Genomic DNA, 22,551 nt, shown 5'->3' on the forward strand with positions numbered 1-22,551 from the left:
AAGTAAAATTAAAATTCTAATCAAATAATAGCTCTCAGGATGTAATTTTGATCAAATGCAGTATTTCTGTTTGTGTGGAAGAAAAGTTTATTAGTCTTGTGTGCGCCTTCCTAAACAAATATTACAGTGCTTGCAGTTTATTTTGCTGTCAAAAGTTATTTAAGTGGCTTTTGTCTTAGTCTTGTTGAGGTTTTGAGCATTACTGCATTCTGGTATTTAATTATTAATCACCTTATGGTTCACAAATAGTTCAAGCAGATAATGTGCTGTGAAATTGAAGTCAAATGTCTTAAAAACAAACAACACTCCCCCACACCCCCCAGACTTAAAGCAGGTGAATATTGTCTCTGGAGGCACTTTGCACGTTGAGCTGATAAAGCCTGATCAAGAAAAGGAGCTTTCTGTGCATGTTTTGCAGTAGGTTATTAAACAGATTGCAGGATCAGAAGGAAGTTGGTGTAGTAAATGAGGAACTCTTGACAGCAGCAGGGGAAACCCAAAACAGGAAAATGGAGTACCAGAGTACCTCCAGGTCTTCTGTAGTAATAGACGTGTAGTAATGGTGAGCAGTCAAGTAGAAGAGATCACGGGTGAACTATATTTATCTTTATTTTATAGACCTAGCAAAGATAGGATAAAGCAGTGTTATAGCAAGTGAGTCAACACAAAACAAATCTGTGTCAACATCAAACAATTCAAAGTTTATGTATAAACTGGGATTGGAAAAAGGTGTGGAACTGTATGTGTAAAGGTTTGAGTATGTTTGTAACAACTGTTAATATTTTGACCGGAAGTATGTGTAAGTATTCAGATATTTGTCTGTTGAGCATAGACCATTACTGGGAAGACTATTAACTTCTGATCTTTTTAAGTAATAAATCTTTTCTTTTAGTATTATGGAAGTGAGCAAAATGAGGTAATGGGAGATTTCTGGTGAAGGTTGCCTGCATGTAAGGTTAAGGGAAAGTATTCAGGCTAGCATTTCCACTGATGGCTGATTGATAAAGCTCTGCAGTGGTAACACATAAAAAGATGAAGTTGGCTGGCCTACTTTTCTCACGTCTTTATATTCCTTACCTTCAGGTGCATTGATAACATTACTGGTTTAACAACGTGGAGTGAAATTCAAGTTGCTTCAATAAATGTTTGCATTCAAGTGAAGTTACTCAGGATTCCAGTTTGCTTTATGTTAATCCATGTGCAGTCTGAAATATCATTTAGAGCTTGGTGCAGTGGATTTGTGCTGTGGGCTGAGGATTCCTGGAATGTCAGGCTTTCCCAAGCAACCTGTGCTGGGCAAGTCATCAGTGTTCACTGGGCAGGGGCCGGCAGCCAGTGCTACGTATGACTGTGAACACAGTGGTGTTTGCAGCAATGGTCGTAATGGGATTATAGCTTGAAACCGAATGGGTTCTGTGGAAAGCACTGTAGCATTTTTTGACCCTGAACATGCTTATTAGTCTGACAACTGTGTTTTTTCCTCCCTTAGGGCTGAGAAGACAGAGGTACTCAGTGAAGACCTGTTGCAGGTATTGTAACACAGTTAATACATGTTTTTTTAAATGGTCTTTGTGACATTTGAGCCTTATGAGTTTTGTGGATTACCTAGCGTGGGGGGAAAAAATAGTGCAAGTGACAGAGATGAAAATGAGGATGTCTGGCTGGCTTCTCAGCATGTGAAAAAATATGATACAATTTTGAGTGGAAAAACTCAGGTACTTCTGTTTCTGAATCTGATCATATGGCTTGATGAAGTGAAGGAGGAAGCATTTTAATTAGATGAACTATCTTGTTAAGCTTATGAACCATTAGTGCTAATGACTTGCCAATCTGATGGAGAACCATGAGCTGGGAAGAAACTATGACTAGGCACAGCTGGTTTCTGTCTTAATTTCTCTTTCTCTTGAAGAGGTCAACTTGGGCCTTAAGAGGCAAAAAATACGCCAATTACTTGCTAATAGATAATGTCAGTTTTTTCGGAAAGTCTGGAATTGCTCTAAATAAGTGTACAAATACTTCTTGTTTAGCTTGTGATACTTGTTCTCAAATTTGTCACATTGACATTTGATTTGTTTGCAGACTTGTCATTGTTTTGAAAGTATACCATCTAATCAGATGTTACTTTCATGGTGGAATTTTAGTCACAGCTGTTAGATTAACAAGGTTCGCTGATTACACGGAACAATTGACTGCAGACTTGTTCTACATATTTCTCCTCCAGTGGCTACTTTGTGAAAGACTTTTTTTTTTTAAAAAGGCAGAAAGTAAATTGCCTAGGGAAGTCAGGCTAGCTGCTCCATGGGACCTCAAGTGAAGTGGTTATTTCAAATTGATTACAAAGTATCTTAGTGTGCTTAAGTTCAGGACCTGTATATGAAACATGGAAGCCAAACACATGATGCAAGCCACTTTTATTTCAGATCTCCAGCTGTTCAGATTCAAGTAGAAGATGAGAGACTATATCAGCCTTAAAACTTGAGTTCAGCACAAATATGTGAAATCATCTCAAGTAATGGTGAAATGAGCTGAACTGAAACATTTTACCCTGCTTTTCAGGGGACTGCTTTATTTGAACCATAAATGTCTTACCAGTTTGACAATGCTGTTTTTAATTTTGAAGAAATGTGTACAATTAAATGGCGTAAAGGATGTTAAAAACACCTTGATAGCCTTCGAGGGCCCATCTGTTTTCTTGGTTAGCTGCAGCATAGTAACAAGAAGTGAAAGCCAAAAGTACTGCTGCTTGTTGCCAAAAGAATTTTGCAAGCAAGGCTTTCCCAGGCACAGAGCAGACTGGCTACACCCAAGTGGAAGAATTTACTCACTTGTTTGTTTGCTCTCGGGGGCTTGTGGAGGGGAGGGAGGCTCTTATCTAACTAAAGAGCTTAAAAGCGTGGTACTGTTCACTTTATAAACATGTTTCACAGAGTTCTTTTTTATATTTAGCTCAAGCTTTGCCATAGGACTGCTGTAGCTTTTTTATGTTTTCTGAAGCGTAATACTCCATTTCAAGTATCTCTGTGAAATGTGTTCCTGTCTGAAAGACAAGGAATATAATTCAGTACTGCAAAGACTTCTACAATAGACCCACTTTCTGGCATGCCCTTGTAGCATATAATAAAGCAATTGTGTGATGTTTTGTACACCGAGGATGCCCTGTGGGTACAGACAGCGTGGCCTGTAGGTCACATTTTCAGTTCAAAGGTAACTTAACCCAGATAAATGTCCTTCATGGCTTTCCTGACATCTTTGAACTAAAAAGCAGATTAGAGAGGAGAGTATATTATCATGGAGTTCTGGGGTCACGTTCCTCCTGTCAGTCTTCTGCCCTTTGAGTCTGGCATTCAGACTGCCTGGGAAGAGGCTGTTGGGGACACATGTGCTCTGAGTCTTCCTAAGAAACGTAACCATGATGCATGGCTGGTGGGGGCTGCGTTCGTCTGCTGGGATCTGTAAGGTGCTTCAGTTGCAGGATGTCACCATGTTTCAGGTGTGGAAAAAAACAACTGCAGTCAGTATTTTTAGAAGTGTTGACTATGTGACCAAGCAAAAATAAACGCTTTCACAATGGATAGTTTAAAATGTGATTGTGGTATTTAATTTTGAAGATAATACAACAGAAATGAATAGTCTGAGCTGCAACAGGAGACCACAAACCGCACCTTCTTGTTCATATATCTTTATATGGACTTTTTTGAAGTGGATTTAATTTTGAGCTCGTTAATATATGCTCTGTAAATAAAAAGCAATGCCTTGTGCTTTCAGGGCAGTCCTTGGGCAGTTTCTCTGCACCTTACTCTACCATAACAGACTTGAAGCTTTTTGAGCACTTCATCTTGTGGCTGTCAAGAGCTTTTAGTCCACTTAGTACCTTATGTAGCCAGTGACACTTCTGTCTACACTGGGCCTTCACTTGCCAGCCCTACTACACTGGTTCTTTTTCACCTTCCCTTTGGACTTGCAAAGGCTGCTGCTGGGTGGCACAGTCCGGCTTTGGGTGCTCCCTCCGGCAGCTTCGCAGAGCTGCTGCTCCCCTCGTCTGAAAGGAAATTGGGAAGCCAGCCCCATGGTTGCTCCTGTGTTCAGGACAGGGCTCCCACCTCCAACAGCAGCCTTCTCTGGAAAAATACAATGGTATATCTCCTGCTTTAAATCCAGGTATGGAGCTAACATGGGGCATAATCGCTTAGCACTGAAATTACTACTCTGTGAGCTAATCTGTATTTATGATTGATAGGAAAGCTGGGGAGAATCAGTGCCCTCCTGAAAATGTAATGAGTGATTTTCAGAGCTGTATCAAAACCTGGCATCTCTTCAGATTATTTCTACAGATGAAATCTGCTGGGGTTTTTTCTTGCTTTTTAAATAGAAGCCATTCCAAAGGGCCTCCTTTTATTCTTGGTGAGTCATCAAAATGCAGATAAACCACATTCTTTTGGTGCTGTGTATAGAGAGCTCAATGCCATAAGCAGTTCTGTCCCAGCACTCATCACTTTGTTTGCTTTTGGTGTTTTCTGAAATAAAATAATCCAAATTCCTTACTTAAAATCCCTTAAAAGAACAGTTTATTAATGTATATCTTTTTCATATTCACAGTCCATGTGTTAAGCCATGTTTCAAATGTACTATGATAAACAGAACACTTGTTTGTGTATTGATGCCTGTTTTTTCATTCCACATCTCTTTTGAATCCCATTAATCTCCCCTGAAAATAGTGTTTTGCTTAGCATATAGGAACTTTGTCCTTGTATTTAAGGGTCAGAGAAGGAAACACAACAGAAAGCTTGCAGTGCCTAGGTTTGGCCCAGTGTAAAGGAGCAGTCAGATATGTCTTTAGTCTTCTACTTTACAAGGTCACAATGAAAAAGTGTGAGTGTTTTCCCAGTTTTGTCACTAAATTAGTGTCTTGGATATCTGCACATGCCATTCATCTCAGATGGCAAGTATCAACCTGAATCTTTTGCTGAGATGAAAAATAGGACCAATTTTTTTTCTCCCTTTTCCACTCCAAGTCTTGTGAGCATTGCAAACTCTGACTGAATTGCTGTGCCACTGAATCAGGGGTGGGGGGGAAAGCAATTCAAATATCTTTCCAAGCATTTTTGCTGTCAGGCACTTCTGCTAAGCATCTGAACTTCTTGTAAGCTGTAGAAGTTGAGGAAATATGCAACCCAGAACTAAGTGTGGTACAGGGGGAAGATTTTCTGCTGAGGCCGGGGAAATAACTTCTGTTTTTTCTTTTGTTTTCTCTTCCTCCTCTCTCCCCCTCCTGCCAACTAGATTGAGAGACGTCTTGACACTGTGAGATCTGTTTGCCACATTGCACAGAAGCGATTAATTGCATGTTTTCAGGGCCAGCATGGTACAGATCCCGATAAGAGACATGTAAGTATGATTGCCCTTTGGCTTGTCTACTGAGACTAGTATGAATATGGTCTAGCCTTCTAAATACTAATCCGCTGCTATGCCTCAAATTGTCCAAGGTTGGAAGAACTCTGTAAAATCATCTCATGTGTTGACATTATTTGGTAAAATACTGCCTGTAATTCCCCATCCAAATATAAGAACACAATTTTGGAGTACCTTAGTAGTGTCAGAACGCTCACATTTTTCTGCAGTATGTTGAGTACTTACGGCTTTCACGAGACCTGACTAAGAAAAGGTACTCTACAACTCTGATCAGGCTCCTCATATTTAGAATTACCTTTGTGCACTGACATCTCCAGTTAACTTTAAATGTTTTTCTGTGCCCATTTGATTTCAGCCCCTCTCTAGCAAAGCCACAGGTAGGTTTTCTTTAAAGTGTTAGAACTAGAAATAATTAATATTCAAGTTTTCTCCTTTTATTGAATAACAGAGAGCTCCTGAAAACAGGGGCACACAGAACAAACCCCTGCAGAGATGGATGACGAACTGGTTGCTTAGATCTCAAGTTAAAGCTGTTTACTTGTCTTTGACAGTACTCGAGATATGTTTTGGGCCAGTCATTTCCAACTAAGACTGGGAAAAAAGTGCTCTTCAAAGTGTTTGGGAACGGGAGTCTTGAGGCTTGAAACTTTTTGTGACTTGGCATTTTCTTAAAGTCAGAGAATGAGCTGCATATGTGTATAATAGAAACCATATGGAAGAAGAGAAGAATCTTAGAGGGGATGTACTGGGAAAGCTGGAAAGGATGACTAAGCTAAGCACTGTTTCTTCTGTTCCATAGAAAAAACTTCCTCTAACAGCTCTTGCTCAAAATATGCAAGAAGGATCTGTCCAGCTAAGTGATGAAACTCTGTTGGGGTGAGTGGTTTTCTTTATAAGTTGCAGTCTGTCATTTTATTGCCTGCAGGGCTCTTATTAGAGGCTTTGGGTACACAAAGGCTGTTTTCAATCTAATGAAACTAATTATTTCTAGATTCCGTCTCTAATCCAAAGGGAGAAGTAGTGAGCAAGCATTTCTTTTTGAGTGATTCTGGGAGCAAGTTTTAGGCTTGCTCTGAATTGCATTCCAGAAGGTTCTGGTTCTCTGCTATCTTAAAAGCTTCTGAAAATGGCTCTTATCCTTTGGAATTAGTAGAATAATTACCTCCATTTAAAGTTTAGAATTTAGTGTAAATACTGCATTCTGCAGGTTTGCATTAATGACTTAAAATAATGCCAGTTTGCGTTAATGGGTTCTAGTTTAAAATAATTTCCTTATCCTGGTGAAGTGCATGATTTGCAACTTACAGGAAAGTGGCTGAAACAAATGAATGTCAGTATGCTGAACTCCTAGAGCAAACGTGTTTCCTCATTGCTGATGGGAATTCTGATGGAAACAGTGTAGAATGACCTTAAAAACCTTGGTGTGCACTTTTGTGAGCTGTCGCAGGAGATTTAAACATGGATAAAAATCTTAGAGAAAATAAGGTTTTTCTTAAAACAAGCTTAAAACAAAGGTCAAATCATGGTGTTGGAACCTGAGATTGCTGCATATGTGATTGCTTAGTATTGTGGTGTTAAGACCTTTTCATATTAAAGGGGCTTAGGAGAAAATTAAATACTGCATTGAGCAATTTTTTCTGCATCTGGTGAGATGGTAGGATGGGCTTTGAAATAAATACTGACTTCTCTGCCCTTAGGGCCAGTGTAAGTCACCTAGATGACTTAAAGCCTCCAAAAATGTTGTAATGGCTAAGGAATTTTAGAAGACAAAGGTTTAATAACACTCCTTGCCTATACCAACTTTGCCCACAATGGTGTAGAGCATCTTGGGTTTATGCCATTATGCCCTGTGTTATACAGCCCAGAGCTTTCCGAAAGGTAGCAGACTATAAAGGGCCACCACTGTTTTGTTTTATATCTTTCTTCTTTAGTCAGTAGTAACTCACATTTCTATAATTCTTAAAGGAAAATGCTAGATACATGTGGCGATGCAGAGAACAAACTGGCAATGGAGCTCTCTCAGCATGAAGTGCAGATTGAAAGAGAAGTTTTAGATCCATTGTGTCTACTAACAGAGGTAAGTCACTTTGGCCTGACTGAAGAAATAAATCCAGATTTATGAATAAACAGGACAAAAAAGGTTCATCTCATTGCTAATAAACTGTTCTAGTGAGTCATGTGTTAGTGGTGGAAAGCGGATATGAAATCTACAAAATGAAGTTTGTTACGATAAACAATAAATATAAGTCTTGAATTCTCATTCTAGACAGAGATCCCAAACATTCAGAAGCAGAGGAAACAGCTTGCAAAGCTGGTGTTGGACTGGGATTCTGCAAGAGGAAGGTAAGAAATTTTTTTTATTACTAGATCCTTTCCTATTCATGTTAACTTCTTGTTGACATCCGATCTGATGCTGGTTCTTGCTTCTGAAATGCTACTGCATGCGTGTTAATACTTTGCTGAAAATACCAAACGGAAATGTAGGTTACTCAAAAAAGGACTCATGACTACTAGATCCAAACAGAATCAAGATTTTGGAGCTCTTACGTGCCTATATATAATTGGAAAAATGCTGAAAACTCATCTTCCTTCCAGTTCACTTAAGAAGTCAACGTAAATACTAAGAAATAGGAGTCTCAGTTTGTAACTGTCCAAGTGCTTTTACAGCATTATATTGATATTGTATTATTATATTGATCCATCTCATTGGTAGGGTCCTACGTTGTTCAGTTTACCCATAAGTCCCTTTAAATGGTCTTAAACTGTGGTGATAATTTATATAGCATTTGCTGGGATTGGTAGTTCTAACATATTATACATCCATGTTACAGACTGTGGAGAATGTGGGATTTCTTGTTGGTTTTTGTAGTTGTTCAGCTGTTTGTGAATTATGCCAGTGTGTCATAAATGGTGTGTTTTGAACACCTTCCTTAGTTCTGTTGCAAAACCTCTGAGACTGTTGGATTTGTTTCCTGTCAAAAGAAGCCAATTTAAAGGATGCCATAAATGGAGATTCTTATTCAATATTCATTTTCACCAAACAACTGACGCTTTTCTTCCATAGATATAACCAAGCCCACAAGACTTCAGGAACAAATTTTCAAGTGCATCCTTCAAAAATAGAATCTCTTAAGGAAGAGATGGATGAAGCTGGAAATAAAGTAGAACAGTGCAAGGTATGACAAGATGAGTCTCTTTTCTTTACATACCTCTCATTAGTATCAATAGCAATCAGAATGTGGCTGCTTCTGTAGGCCTTGCATGTGGAACTGGCTGTCAGATTACTGCAGCTGTATGTGGCTTTTAACAAACCGTATGTCTTAAAGGCTTGTTAATGCTAGCTGATTGCTGTCTGAATTGCTTTAATTTAATGAGGAGCTTTTTTGTTGTTTTAAGATGGATATTTTACATTATTTTCTGTTTCAGTCTGAGAAAGTGCCTTAGTCTTGACTGAAATGTTCAGGGCATCTGGGCTTCAAGCCACTGAGTAGCCATGCAGTGTGAGCTACCTGGTTGAAATTCCAGCTGCTGACATAGAAGGAACATTCTGACTATTACGGCTCTGAGAGTTTACGTTCAGTTTCACTTCTCAATTGTCAAATACTACATTACGCCACAGTAGAGCTGAGCACCAAAAACCTTTTAGTAGTGCTTGTCTTTGTATGCACAGACTGGCTGTAAATAATGTAATGCCAGTTGTTGACTTAAGTGGGCAACCACTTTGCTATATAAAACCTGTGCTATATAAAAAACATGAGACATTTTGAATGAATTTTGCTTGGAAGAATACATGTAGCAGAGTAGATGGATTACTGACTTCCTGTACTGCCCGAATCAATAGTTCAGACTTACCACAAGCAAAATAAACATATGTCCTTCTGCCTTTCTGTATAAGTTGAGATGCCCTTGTAAACTTGACGTGCTATTTTGCATTATTTTCTTTTTCAAAGGATCAACTAGCAGCAGACATGTATAATTTTGTGTCTAAAGAAGGGGAATATGCCAGATGTTTTGTTATGGTGAGTATGTTTTTCAGTATGACTTAGATTGCAGCACGTATGTGCATAGACACTCAGTTCTCAAAGATAACATTTTGTGTGCTAAACCTTCTAGTCTTATATTATGTGATCATCAGAAGATAATGCTCTTTTTGTTTTTAAAATGTGGCTTCTGTTCTCAGTTATTAGAAGCACAAGCAGATTACCATAGAAAAGCATTAGCAGTCATAGAAAAGGTCCTACCCGAAATTCAAGCCCATCAAGGTAAAGTAACCTGTGCTCTGGCTGATGCTTCTCCTTGCCTATGCCACCTATGCACAATATTCTCCTCCTTTATCTTGATTCTCTTGCATGCAGACTTATTTAATAAGGCCATTTTGATCTACTTAACAATTCTACATTCCCAAGCATAATTCCATCTTTGTGTTTCCTGGAGTTCTCCAGCCATATTTTAACACACTAATAAAATATTCAGGTTCGGTCTGATACCCAAGAGGCTAAAGGAAGGATTTTTCTATTTGCTTGCACTTCTTTCTTGATATCGTGACCTTTTACTAATTCATACCTGGCTTATTAGGCCAGTGAAATTTTTGTTGTGGTTTAGGAAATTCTTAGGGTCCTTGCTGCTTGACTGTTTACTAGGTGATTATCAGAAAAACTCCCCTTATTTGAAGGAGCTCGATTTTTTTTTTTTTCCTCCTTTTATGCAATCTTTTTTCTCAGTGTGCACACTGCACTGCAGCTGGCTAATGGAATGTTCAGATTATTGTGTTAAGTGTCAGCAATTAAGAAAAGAGAGGAATACAGCTTCATTTCTTCCCCATGCTCCTAAGCTTTCCATTGTCAGTGGGAGTTAAGATTGCTAATGGTTTGGTATGAGGGCGCACTGTGTGTTGAAATTGCTATCCTAAATACAGACTATACTGTCTCGTCTTCTCGAAGCAATTAGAAGATTAAGTAGGCTGAACAAAGTCTGGGAAAATTATAATCTGATCTGAGCAGTTGTGGACCATATGCAAGTTGTAAAAGATGAACCATTTAAGAATATAAATAAATACGCGGATCTTGCTGAAAGATGAGCTATTCTATCTGTATTCTGTCGATCTGATGGGAGACAAGATAATGCGAACAAATGCTGCTTACGCAGTGTCCAGGCTGCATTATGGCTGTACGGAAGGTTATTTGTTTACAGATATGACTGCTTTAAGTGTTGTTGTTGCTTAGCTGCTTTGTAAAAACATTCGTATGACAAATGCTTCAGAACAGATTAGCTTTCCTAGAAGGTGGGCTGGGAGGCATGGTGTCCCAGTGGTCCAGTGTCTAAAACCTTAAGTGTAGGGCATTACTTCAGTTGTGTTTCTAGCTGTAGTGTAAATTAGCACAGTAAATTACTGTGACTTTGAACAATTACTAAGTTTTCTCTTCCTAATGTTTGCTGTAGCTTGCAAAACTGGGGAAAATAACGTGTGCTTCTCGTGGGGTATTAATGAATGAGAGGAACTAAAGCTTTATGAGGGATGTAGTTGATGTGGTAAATTAAATCCTTTGCAGAAACACATTGTCTCTTCAGAGGACTCTTTCAAAGTCTTTGTCTCTCTTGATGACTTTTCCACATAAAAGAAAACGCATCTGTACTAACAATAACCTTTTACATCTGCATTTTTTCAATTAAGACAGCAGAAATGGGTGGAAAAAGTAAACTGTAGGAAACAAGAAATTCACATTCAATTTGGAAAAACTTGTGCCAATTTCGACTTTCAGAGTTAAGCAACAGTCAAGCAATGGAATTGAAAATTTGAGCAAGTGTTACAGTGACGGGCTGTTGACATGGTTATTCTAATACAAGACACCGGGGCTGTTAGCATCCATCTGAAGTTGCTGATCCCTTAAATCAGAATCAGCAATAAACTCTGTGTTAACAGCTCAGGTTTTATGCACCTTAAATATAGTTACAACTAAGATCAGCCCTGGTCATGCAATCTGGACAAGATTTTTTCTCAAAGATTCTTGCAAATTTAAGCCTTTTGGTGTCTTGGCAAATTGGAATTAATGTGACTTACAACCATATGGTGGCATTTGTGTTGAGGCCTAGTGGGACATGCACTTCCAGCTATACAAAGGATTGTGTGTGATACTCCATCCAGAAAGATGCAGAAGTATTTTTTTGAACAGAAGCAGGCTCATTTTCTCTTTCTCTTTACTCATGATATAAGGGACTTTACCAATCAAGGGCTGTAAAACTCCTACTGTACTCTGAAAATGTCTTTGCTGTACTGGAGGCTTTCTTTTCTTGTCTGGGACATAATTTAAGTGTTAGATATTTTGCTCAGTGTTTTGATACTCTCCAACTAGACAAATGGACTGAAAAACCAGCTTTTGGAACTCCATTAGAAGAGCATCTCAAGCGCAGTGGTCGTGAAATTGCAGTCCCTATTGAAGCCTGTGTAATGATGCTTTTGGAAACGGGAATGAGAGAGGAGGTAGGTAATAACATATCATGTGCTATGAAGGACAGAAAAAAAGAGCTCAAACTCTTGGACTGGTGTCTGTACTTTTTAACAAGTTGCTGAAGTAATTTTATTTGTTAATGTAGATGATAAACCTTTTGTAAAAGAATAGCCTTCATCACTGTGTGAAGTATCTTCGAGATGAATGTACCTAGAATGAAAAATGAGGAATGGGCCAGGGGTGAGGGGCAATTAAAACATTGCCAGATGGCAGTGACACATTGAGAGCCAGCCAGGTTGTAACACTGCAAGGTGATGACACCAAACTCGAAACTGTTCTGAAAGAGGCTGTCATAAAACTTGTACTGTCTCATGCTTGTATTAACGTGTTGTTACCAGTCAAATATACTATTTTTATTATGCAGGGCTTATTCAGAATTGCTGCTGGAGCCTCCAAGTTAAAAAAGCTAAAAGCTGCCTTGGACTGTTCAACTTCCCAGCTTGATGAATTTTATTCCGATCCCCATGCTGTTGCAGGTATTGTGAATGTTCTGAATCAAAGCCAGGTATAAACTGATACAACGCAAGTTTATACTGTACATTTAACTGTTGACTTGCTGCAGTGTAAGGTGTTGATCTCTGCAGATAAACTAAATTAAAATTGAAAGATCGCTTAATTGCATGACAACATAGGTAGGTAGAGGGTTGCACATGCTCTTCCCACTTGATGTATTCATGTCTGCATGACAAGAGCAGTGTTTAAAATTCAGGTGATCATAGTAATTTCCTCTCATGACAAAAGTGTTAATATGGTCAAGGGAGATCAGAGCCATATGTAGACCTTTAAGGTCTTTGTTCTGAAGAGATGATTCATAGTTTTATAGTACATGTTTCTGTCAAATTACAGGGATTACTGAAGCCCTTTGGTGTGAAGTGTTGAGCAGATATACTGTGGTAGTGTCAGATTTTTTTGCTATTTCACTGGAACTTGGGTCCTATTGCATAGATAAAATGACAAAGCTGAGGACAGAATTTTAGATGAAGGCTGAAAGCATTAGCTAAGAAGCTAGCCTGTTTCTATTTTGCATTGCAGGTGCCTTGAAATCCTATTTGCGAGAATTGCCAGAACCTTTAATGACCTACAGTCTATATGAAGAATGGACACAAGCTGCAAAGTAAGTGTACTAAAAATAGCTGTATAGGAAAACATTCTACATACTTTTATCAAATCATGTTTTTTTCATACATGAATTCAAAGGAAAGACCAAGCTTACACAGATTACTTTCTGTTTTTGCTCTAACAGGTAAATATTTTGTGTAACAAATCATTTTAAATTTTGTGGTTTAGCTTCATACTAATTGCACAGAACTGTGGTGAAATACCTATTTTGTATTTAAACTAAGGGGTGCTTCAGACTACTAGCTGCATAGTATTGATGCTTAAGCAGGGTTTTTTTGTTGCAGGTAGAGGTAATTCAGGGATTTGACTAGCAGGTTATAGAATACAAAACAGGGCATTTATCTGGCATAAATGGAAGGTTATCCAGTCATCTCTTTATTCACTGCAGCAGCAACAATTTTCTGATCTGAATGTAAGATGTAATGGAATATTTTTTTCCTTCCAGTATTCAGGACCAGGACAAAAAGCTACAAGAGTTATGGAGAATTTGTAACCGATTACCTAAGCATTATCATGCTAATTTCAGGTATGTATGAGCATCTGTTAACCTGCAGCACAGCCACTTTCATGCTAGAGTACCACATTTCAAAGCTGGTTAACCAAAACTCTTAATTCAGGTTCTTTTTCTTTCTTTTTTTTTTTTTTTTTTTTTACCAAATTGAGTTAGGTTTATAAAAGGATATCCTGTTTTATCAAGTAGTTGGTGTGCATTGGTGGTGGTAGACTTCTTCAGTCAAGTTAGTCACTATGGACTGTAATTAGCGATGCATAGAACCCTTCTACTTAAGAGCCATGCTGTTGGTAATAGTACCTAACTTTTTACCAGCTATGCTCTTCATTGTATTTTTGCAGTCTTAGAAATCACCTGAATGTATCTTATATGTGTAATTTGTCCTTGTGGTTTTGTCTTTTGGGAATGAATTGAAACAAAACCAGCTCTCGTGACTCTTTGAAGTGTGCAAATTCCATTACAAGATATGAAAATAGCTGTTGAGTAGGCATTTGCAATCTAAACGTTTTTTCTGAAAAGGTAATAGTTCTGTAGTTCCATTTTGTTAAGTGGGAGATAATTTCTTTTCTACTTAGTTCAACTTCTGTGATTCATGAGTAGAAACTTGGTAGCCAGCTACTCAGCAAGAAGGCTGTTTGTCTTATTTCTGTTTTGTTGTAAGCTGTCTTTATGAGTTCTTGAACTTAAACTTACTTGCTTTCAAGAAGACATGCTCTTAGTTCTGCTGTTTAATTATTTCTTTCCTTTTTGTAGGTATTTAATCAAATTTTTAGCAAAGCTCGCACAAAACAGTGATGTTAACAAAATGACGCCCAGCAATGTTGCAATAGTCTTGGGCCCCAACTTGTTATGGGCGAAGAATGAAGGGTAAGTTGTTTTAGGAAACAGAACTTCCATGAAGCTGTAAAATTTCTTACCAGCTTGTTTTAAATCATGTAGGCTATTTACAGCAATAGGCTATTTGCCTAATAAATATTTCAAATGTTCTTTCAACCTATGCCTCCAGGTCCTTTTAGGCATGCAACTTTTTAGGAGTGTTTTCAAATGCTATGAATGTTACTGAATGGTCTAGATTTCATCAGAGTTTGAAGTTGCTTTTTATATGGTACTTAGGAGTCTCAGTACATCATGCTCAGCATAATTTGTCATTTAGGTAATACGATATTTTTTTTTTTAATCAATAGAACTCTGTGTAAAGTGTTCTACAAATTTGTTCTGCAGATCCCTTGCTGAAATGGCAGCAGCAACTTCGGTCCATGTGGTAGCAGTTATTGAGCCAATTATTCAGCACGCAGACTGGTTCTTCCCTGGAGGTAAATTCTTGCCATACTTACAAGAATTTTGTATTTGATAACCCTAGACAGGTAAAACTCTAATAGCTTTTTGCAGTGAGGCCCCATTTTGTATATGTATGTCTTAAGATGTGTTCTGCCTGTCTCTCTTTCAGATCAAGATTTCAATGTATCTGGGGCATTTGTTGCAATTCCTGCTGTTAATTCAAATCACTTGTCACACACTGGGAATGAGTATGAATCTGGGACACTGGAACGGAAGAGGCCTGTTAGTATGACTGTAATGGAAGGAGATTTGTTGAAGAAGGAAAGGTATGTTTCATTCTCGAGTTAGTTTTCAATTCTTAGCCCATTTCTGAGAACTGGACTGCCGAGGAGGCTGTAATTGGACACGTTTTATTGGTCTCAGGAGAATTTCCTGGAAATACCATAGGTAACAATAGTGATTTATTTCCCCCCCATGTTGTTGCAGCCTGAGGAAGGTTCAAAGATAACGTATTGGTATTTGCTTCCAGTTATACTCTATGCATGATAAAAAACCAAGAAGATAATTACTGCTTCCAGTTACCGTTTTCCTATTACAGATTTGGGGGGGGTCTAAAATCCACTGAAACAGATACTGATAGATGCTACTATATACACTTCTAACTTCTGATATTCCATGGCTTCTTTTTCAAAGCCCATAAGCTGAGGTGGTGTTACCTGGTGCCTTCATGATAAGACTTCTGAGTTGATGATGGTACAGTATACCACAGCAAGCAGTAGAATGCTAAAAAATAAAAATAAAACGTGCTGTTTTCCCACATAACATGTAGTGTAACGTTCATTTATTATCACTCATATCATGAATATTCAAGTGATATGCTGTTTTGTTTTCAGCTGTTTATGCAAATGTTAAATTGTTACCTCTGTTACCTACAGCTAGCCACATGCAAATAGATCAGCACTGGCAGAGGAAGAAGAAAATCAGTTCAAGATTCACTGTCTTTAACACAACAAGAATAAAGTTAAATTGTAGAACGAATGTGCTATATACATTCTAAAATCTTTTAGAATTTTAGTCTGTTTATCCATAATTCTCATATAAAGACAAATTGTAGAGTATATCCAGTGGCTTTTTTTGACTGTCTTAAGAATCTGTATTCTAACTTAGTATGTAATAGAATCAAAATTTATGTGGCAAAATATATTCAGTGAGGAGATACACTGGTACCTAAGGAAATGTATGTATTTACATGTAAAATTAGAGTTGTTTGGCCTCATTGTCATCAATGTCTGTCTTCAAATGTAATTGAGTAGTTTGTTCTACTTCTGTTTAGCTTACCCCTCTGTGTGGATAAGCCACATACTGTTGCATGTCTTAACATAAATGGTGTTATACGCAGAAAGTTGAAGCTTTCCTTGTTGCTGCTTTGCATGCTGAGCAACAGGGGTTGCGTTTGTCTTTGTGGGTTATAACATGCAGTTGTCCTGTTGCTTTAGTTACCTGGTGTTGGCTGGCGTGGTGTGTTTACTCTTTCTTCTTTCTGTAGCTTTGGTGTCAAGGTTATGGACTTCCAAGCGAATCCTCGGAGATGTGGCACTATAAATAGAAAGCACACATCCCCAGCTTTCCAGCCACCACTTCCACCCACGGAGGCTGGCGTGCTGGCTCAGTCTGGAGCGGAGCAGCACTCACAAGCTTCTGTGGCTGAAACAAGCCCAGTGGGTGCTGGTTTTGCTCTCTCTGCTGGCACAGCAGAACAGTTACAAAGTCAAGGAAATGACGATGTCAGGTAAGAGGCATGGCTTCTGTTGGCAGTGGCTTAGCAGGCTCCTTCAGCAGCAAACTGATTTGTCAACTGTATCTGCTTCACAAGGCACCTCTTCTAACAGGAATGCATGTTGTCAGGTGTAAAGCCTTTTCAGGCATGGGCAGAAGGACTGTGCAGGAGCTCTCTTGTCATGTGTATTTTTTCAGAATTGAGCTTCTAAAATAACATACGTTGTTCCGTATATTGCAGAATTGATCTTCTAAAATAAGAGAATTCTTAGGGAAAAAAATGATGATAAAAAAATACTAAAAAATACTGTACTTTACCCATGTTGACCTTTCCAAGTTATACTCTAGAGGTGTCCACACAGTACAACTATCAGTCTGCTGCTGAAAGAACAAAACCTACCAGTGGCGGTACTAGAAACCTGTTGGTGGTTTGTTATTTCTTGTACATGTCATCTGGATATGTCTTGTGTGTGTGTCTCTCTTTTTTTTTTTTTTTTTTTTTTTTTTTAATGTCTGTAGCAAGTGTTAGTGATGACCACACTGGCTTGCTAGAAAATTGGAAGTTGATATATCATATTTTGGTATTGGTTTCTTTAGGACAAGCATGTATACAGGCTTTTTTGCTACTTTATTATGGAAACTGTAATCATGTCCTCAGTATTGGTCTACATGGGCTGCAAGACTAATTGCAGTAGCCTTGACTCTTCCTGTCATGTATGGTGAAAGCAGCACTTTGCATTCTGTATGTCTGTGGTCTGAGAGAGAGAACAAACCACATGTTTTTCTTGTGCTTGTAGCACTCTCCAAACACTGACCTCTTGCACAGCATCTTGCAGTAAAACACCACCGTGGAGTTTGGTGCAGCACTGACTCTTACATATAGCTTTTGTTCTCAGCTGATGTTTTTACAAAAACAGCTCATTTGGAAATCCCCTGCAGACTATTATTTCCTCCACAGGTATCTTTTTGTGGCAGAGGCAGCTAAAACAAAACCTTGACAATACTGTCTAAAAGCTGCATTTAAAATCTGCACGGACTCTGTGTTCAAGTACTTGCGATTTATTAACAGCATATGGAGAAATTAGGATTGCAGTGTGCTGGAAAAAGTGTTTGAAAGTTAATCCTTTTGAGATCAGCAAAATGCAAGAAATTATAAAGAGAGAAACAAGTGAAGACTGCAAGTGCACAGCAAGCGGGGCTGGGGATGCTGCCCTAGACCAACTCAGCTGGTTCATAATCGAGTGCTGTATTTCCCTCCAATTCTGTTGTCTTCATAGCCAGAGGTCAGGAAGAGCTGAGTTTCCTCATCTGAATCACAAAGGTTTTACAGGGATTGCTCCCTTAAGATAAGTTTTGGTGTCCCACCAAGGTAAAACCTTAATTCCAGGTAGGGCAGAGAGAAGGCTTCAGCCAGCCAGTGATGAGAAAAGGACCACTGCTCTCTCCACACCCAGCTTTCGCCATCCCTGGGCCCTCCTGAGGGCTTCCAAAAGCTCCAGGGACTTCAGCGGAGAGGGCTAAATCTGCCTCACCTGTATGCTGTACTTAGCAAGTTGGTTCATGTCCTTTGCAGTTTGGTTTTTCTGGCAGAACTTCACGGTGCCATCACTTAGTGCTTAGTAGCTAGGTCTACCAGATAACTGCAAGCAATTTGGATGCGATGCTGTGACAGAATATTTTGAAAAGGCTAACAGTTATAGGGGTGATAGGTATATTTGCATGAGGAAATCTGAGAAGGTCTGTTTTTAAAGGATCTGCAAGTGCACTGAGGGTGCATTAGCATGGAGACTGTACTCCTATGTATCAGTATTGCATTCAGACAGGTACTGTGACCCTGCAGAACTACTTGGATTCCGGATTCAATTTTGGTAATTGATGTTTTGTACAGGCTTGCCTAAAGCCTATTTGCCACTTATTTGAAGAGCTGCAGCAGCATTCAGTCTGTGAGTAAACAGCAGCCAGTGCAGAAGTTTTTCTGAAGCATTTGAGGGTCAGAACTGTAGCACAATTTGTAATGTAAACTTGAACAGGTGCAGCTGATCTGGGCACGGTATTTTACAATCACCTTCTAATTTAGGATTTTTAATTTTCAGTACCTCAAAATCAAAGGACAACACATCTTCAGCTACTCCTCCACCCGTGAGAAATGGTGGGCACGCGGGCACTGTCCAGAACCAGTCAACAAGTAGCACTAATCAGCTTTCTGTTAATCAGCCACAGAATGCGGCAGGTCCCAGTCCCCATTCAATGAGGAGAGGTGTGTGTTTTGTCATTTGGTTTTCAAGCTACTAAGTTCCAATTCTTTATGTACTGCAAAAATGCTTAATAAAATAACTTTACGGTATCTCTTCCTTGATTATTATTGGTATCTCTTCCTTTATTACAGACAATGGTTTAATTGCTTGCATTTCACTAAGGCCTAGTTATAAATGCATCTTTGACTTTTGAACTCTGTCGTGAATGCTGGCAGTAATGTGTAGCAGTGTTGTTTAGCAAAATCACTCAAAGGCTATTGATCGGTAAACCTGTGTACACAATTCTGTAGCTTCCTATTGGTATTGCTTTTGATAGCATGCTATTTTACTTGGGTAACGTAGCTGAGCATGCTTTTGTGCAGCTAATTTCTTTCTTTCAGGAGTTTGGTTTCACAGTACACAACCATGAAATCTCACTTCTTCTCTTAACAGCTGTTAAAAAGCCTGCACCAGCCCCTCCCAAGCCAGCCAACCCACCGCCGGGGCAGCCGGCGAGCCAAAGCTCTGCCCCAGCTGCTCAGCCACCGTCTGTCTCTCCAAAACCACCTGCTAGAAGCTCTTCTCCTCCTGCTCAACATGCAAACCAAGGAGCAGCCCAGCCCTCCACTTCCCAGGTTTCTGCACCTCGGAGATATTCCAGCAGCCTTTCCCCAATACAAGCTCCCAGCCACCCACCACCACAGCCCCCAACACAGGCTACTCCTCCACCGCAGCCCAAATCAAACAGTCAAGCATCTCCTCCTGCTGCACCCAGCAGTGAGCACGGACCAGAGCAGCCCTGTTACACTCCTCCGCAGACTCCAACACCACCTGATACACCCCCTCTAGGAAAACATAATACTAGCTCCCCATCGCCACAGCCATCTGCTCAAGAAACCTCCCAGTCTCACTCTCTACCTCAGAGTGGTACACTGCCGCGGCCACGGCCAGTACCAAAACCCAGAAACAGACCTAGTGTTCCCCCTCCGCCTCATCCTCCTTCTCAGCTGGCTGGAGATGGTGTTATTGCAAATCCCACGCAAACAGCTTCCAAAATAGTCACAGGTGAGTGGATTCTTTCATATTCAGTGTCTCCTCAGGGAGCAGACATGAAGAAAAAAACACCTGTAGCTGTAAATTAATTTGGGGGGAGAGGGAGTGAAAAGTGCAGGTAACAGTTAAAATACTAAATTGCTCTTATCTGGTTAAAACGCCCACCTGCCTCTTCTGTGCACGAGGATTTGGGGCACTTCCTCAGTGAAGATTTTCATTCCTGAGGCAGAAGGGTTTGGGGGGAACTTAGATTAGCTTGCTTTATTTTTTTTCCCTGTTTTGGAAGCTGAACACTATTATAGCAACCAGCTCTCTAGGGCTTTCTCCAGGCTCAGTGTCATGGCATTCTCAGTTATGCTTATACATTTGTTGCCAAAAGCAAATATTTGGAGGAGGGAGAAGATGTAGCCAAGGATAGTGTATTTCGGCCTATATGAAAGATAAGAAAATGGCAAAACTGGTCACTGATACATGTTCTAATAGACAAGATACTAACGCAGTGAATGTTCTGCCTTATGAGAACAAAGTCTGATGTGCTTTTAAGTTGGACAACCAGAGACTGAAGACCCACATACACTAAACTATATCTTAGGTCAGTTTCTAGATAGTTCTTTATATTTTAAATGCAGCAGCCACCTTCTGTTTTGAGACATTCATGAAGTAAAGAGAAGCTTCCTGTCTTCTCACAGGAACTTCATGAAGCATGTAGTTACTAGTTTGATAACGATAATGTTAATTTACATCTGGGGGGGGGGGGGGGAATGTAACTGCTGAGGACAGTCAAAACTAGCAGATCTTGAAATGTTCTGCTGCGTCTCTGCTTATTTTAGGCAGTTCTAAAGGAAGGCATAATGGATATAGGAGACTAATACTTTTAAATCTACTTATATTTAATAATGGTTAAAACTTTCCAATGACACTGCAGCTTCTCTAGAGTAAGACTAATGTATTGGAATGCAAAGTATAAATTCTGTTGCCTAACAGCTTTACCCCATGATGCCTTCACAGGTGGGGATGGTTACTGCAAATAAGGTTTGTACTTACCAGAAACATGCAATATAAGCTAAAATGCTCCTGCACAGCAATATTTTATTTGTAGCTTTATTTTGTATATGCGCTTTGGAATATGTGCTCTCTGTCGACTCTGTGTTATCTCATTACTACATATCATTCTGTTTGTAAGAGATTTTAAGACCTATGCTGCTTAGTTTTAATAGTCCTGTGAACATTACATTATTTCTTCAAAGAAATTGTAAAAATATCTACAATGAAGTGAGTAACACTTCACCACGGTCACCAGAACTACTAGTCCACAAGTCAAGTGTGAAGCAGTGACCCGTGTAAAACAGGTTTGTTCTTACCAGTGCAGCCAATATTGAAGCTCATGTGTTTTCCTACAATTGAGTGTTTTATGGTTACATTTTAATGTAGCTTTCACTTTAGATTTTCAGTTATTTTTAACTTCTTGGAATTTATTTGGCAAAATACATGTTCATGTGACTAAACCGCTTTTCAGAAAAGCACCCAGGAGCATCTGCACTCTGGCATGTTTGCATTTGCATTCTGTCAGCTCCAGCCTCACTAATAGTACTAGTCTGTTCAATCGCAGCTGCCCAACGACACATTAATAATCTTACTACTTGTATGTAATGGGTTGGAGGTGCTACCTTCTTAAGGTAACAACTGCATGACAGGCTGAAAATATTGAGGCTGCATTCCTGAATCATCTCAAGATTTGACTGCTTACAGGAAAAACCTGAAATTAGTAATGGATTGAGAAGTCAAGTTGGAAGTAGTTTGGTTTTTTTTAAAATCGGAGAAGTAAATGAGCTGCTTAAGCAACTAAAAAGTAGCTTTGCTTTTTAAAATAACAGACTTTTCCTGATTGTACTTCTGTTCTTTTTGTCAGTATCTTTAAATTACAAGGGTGAAATTTCCAGACTGAATTCATAAATAAGGCTGAGGTCTGGATCTTTACAACATTTACAAATAAGAATGGGAACTGTGCTGATGAGTCAAACTTCAAGGAAAGACTTACCCTTAATTTTTAAGTTGTGTTTGATAGGTTGACCATATTTGTTCTCATTTTGGGATTTTTTTATTTCTGAGGAAATTGCTTTGATGATGGCAGACAAGCAGGGCTTGTTACACCCCAGTGTAACTGGATAAATACTTGCCTTCTAAATAATATCCAGCTGGTGTGCAGGGGCCTGCTGTATTAGTGGAGGAGTTTAAGTTACACAAGGCAAGCATCTGCTGTAGGGGAGTGATTGGCACAGCTGAGGCTGTACAGGAACAGCAAATTATAACTTCGTGCTGACTCCTTTTCAGCTAAGTTAGAGGCAGAACAGAGGTACACAGCTGTCCTGTAGTCTGGATAAATAATAAAAAAAATTGAAATCAACAGTGTTGAAATGAAACAGTGTTAAAACTGGAGAGACTTCATATCATTCCTTTCAAGCACAAACCATAGCAAATTGGCCATGTAAGTTGTGTACAGTAAATGAGAGTATGAAAGCTGTCATGCAGGAAAAGCAGTAAAGGAGGGCTGATGATGAAAGATTCTCTAGCAAAACCCATAAAGGAATAAAGGAACATAGACAATCTAGTATGTTTCGGGAGGGGTGGGGAATAAAACATCCTTGGGGAATACTTGAAGTGATAC

The 22,551-nt window shown here is 39.2% G+C and overlaps 1 protein-coding gene across 6 annotated transcripts in view; it reads left to right on the top strand.

Moving 5' to 3' along the window:
• Window positions 1-22,551, top strand: part of ARHGAP17 (Rho GTPase activating protein 17) — a 47,874-nt gene that overhangs the window by 21,573 nt on the left and 3,750 nt on the right. For 3 of the 6 annotated variants that reach the window (XM_080384771.1, XM_080384768.1, XM_080384772.1), the window contains 18 exons: window positions 1,490-1,529; window positions 5,281-5,385; window positions 6,209-6,285; window positions 7,375-7,486; window positions 7,676-7,752; window positions 8,474-8,585; window positions 9,360-9,428; window positions 9,590-9,671; window positions 11,760-11,887; window positions 12,280-12,391; window positions 12,948-13,029; window positions 13,480-13,560; window positions 14,299-14,412; window positions 14,767-14,858; window positions 14,993-15,149; window positions 16,370-16,612; window positions 18,693-18,856; window positions 19,287-19,898. In XM_080384771.1, the coding sequence (XP_080240897.1) occupies window positions 1,490-1,529; window positions 5,281-5,385; window positions 6,209-6,285; window positions 7,375-7,486; window positions 7,676-7,752; window positions 8,474-8,585; window positions 9,360-9,428; window positions 9,590-9,671; window positions 11,760-11,887; window positions 12,280-12,391; window positions 12,948-13,029; window positions 13,480-13,560; window positions 14,299-14,412; window positions 14,767-14,858; window positions 14,993-15,149; window positions 16,370-16,612; window positions 18,693-18,856; window positions 19,287-19,898 (2,459 nt within the window). Of the gene's footprint in view, window positions 1-1,489; window positions 1,530-5,280; window positions 5,386-6,208; window positions 6,286-7,374; window positions 7,487-7,675; window positions 7,753-8,473; window positions 8,586-9,359; window positions 9,429-9,589; window positions 9,672-11,759; window positions 11,888-12,279; window positions 12,392-12,947; window positions 13,030-13,479; window positions 13,561-14,298; window positions 14,413-14,766; window positions 14,859-14,992; window positions 15,150-16,369; window positions 16,613-18,692; window positions 18,857-19,286; window positions 19,899-20,894; window positions 20,919-22,551 lie in introns of all 6 variants that reach the window. The other 3 variants (XM_080384770.1, XM_080384769.1, XM_080384773.1) reach the window with 2 other exon arrangements.

The sequence above is a fragment of the Falco punctatus genome (assembly GCF_963210335.1).
Source record: "Falco punctatus genome assembly, chromosome: 4".
In the NCBI taxonomy this organism is placed as follows: Eukaryota; Metazoa; Chordata; class Aves; order Falconiformes; family Falconidae; genus Falco; species Falco punctatus.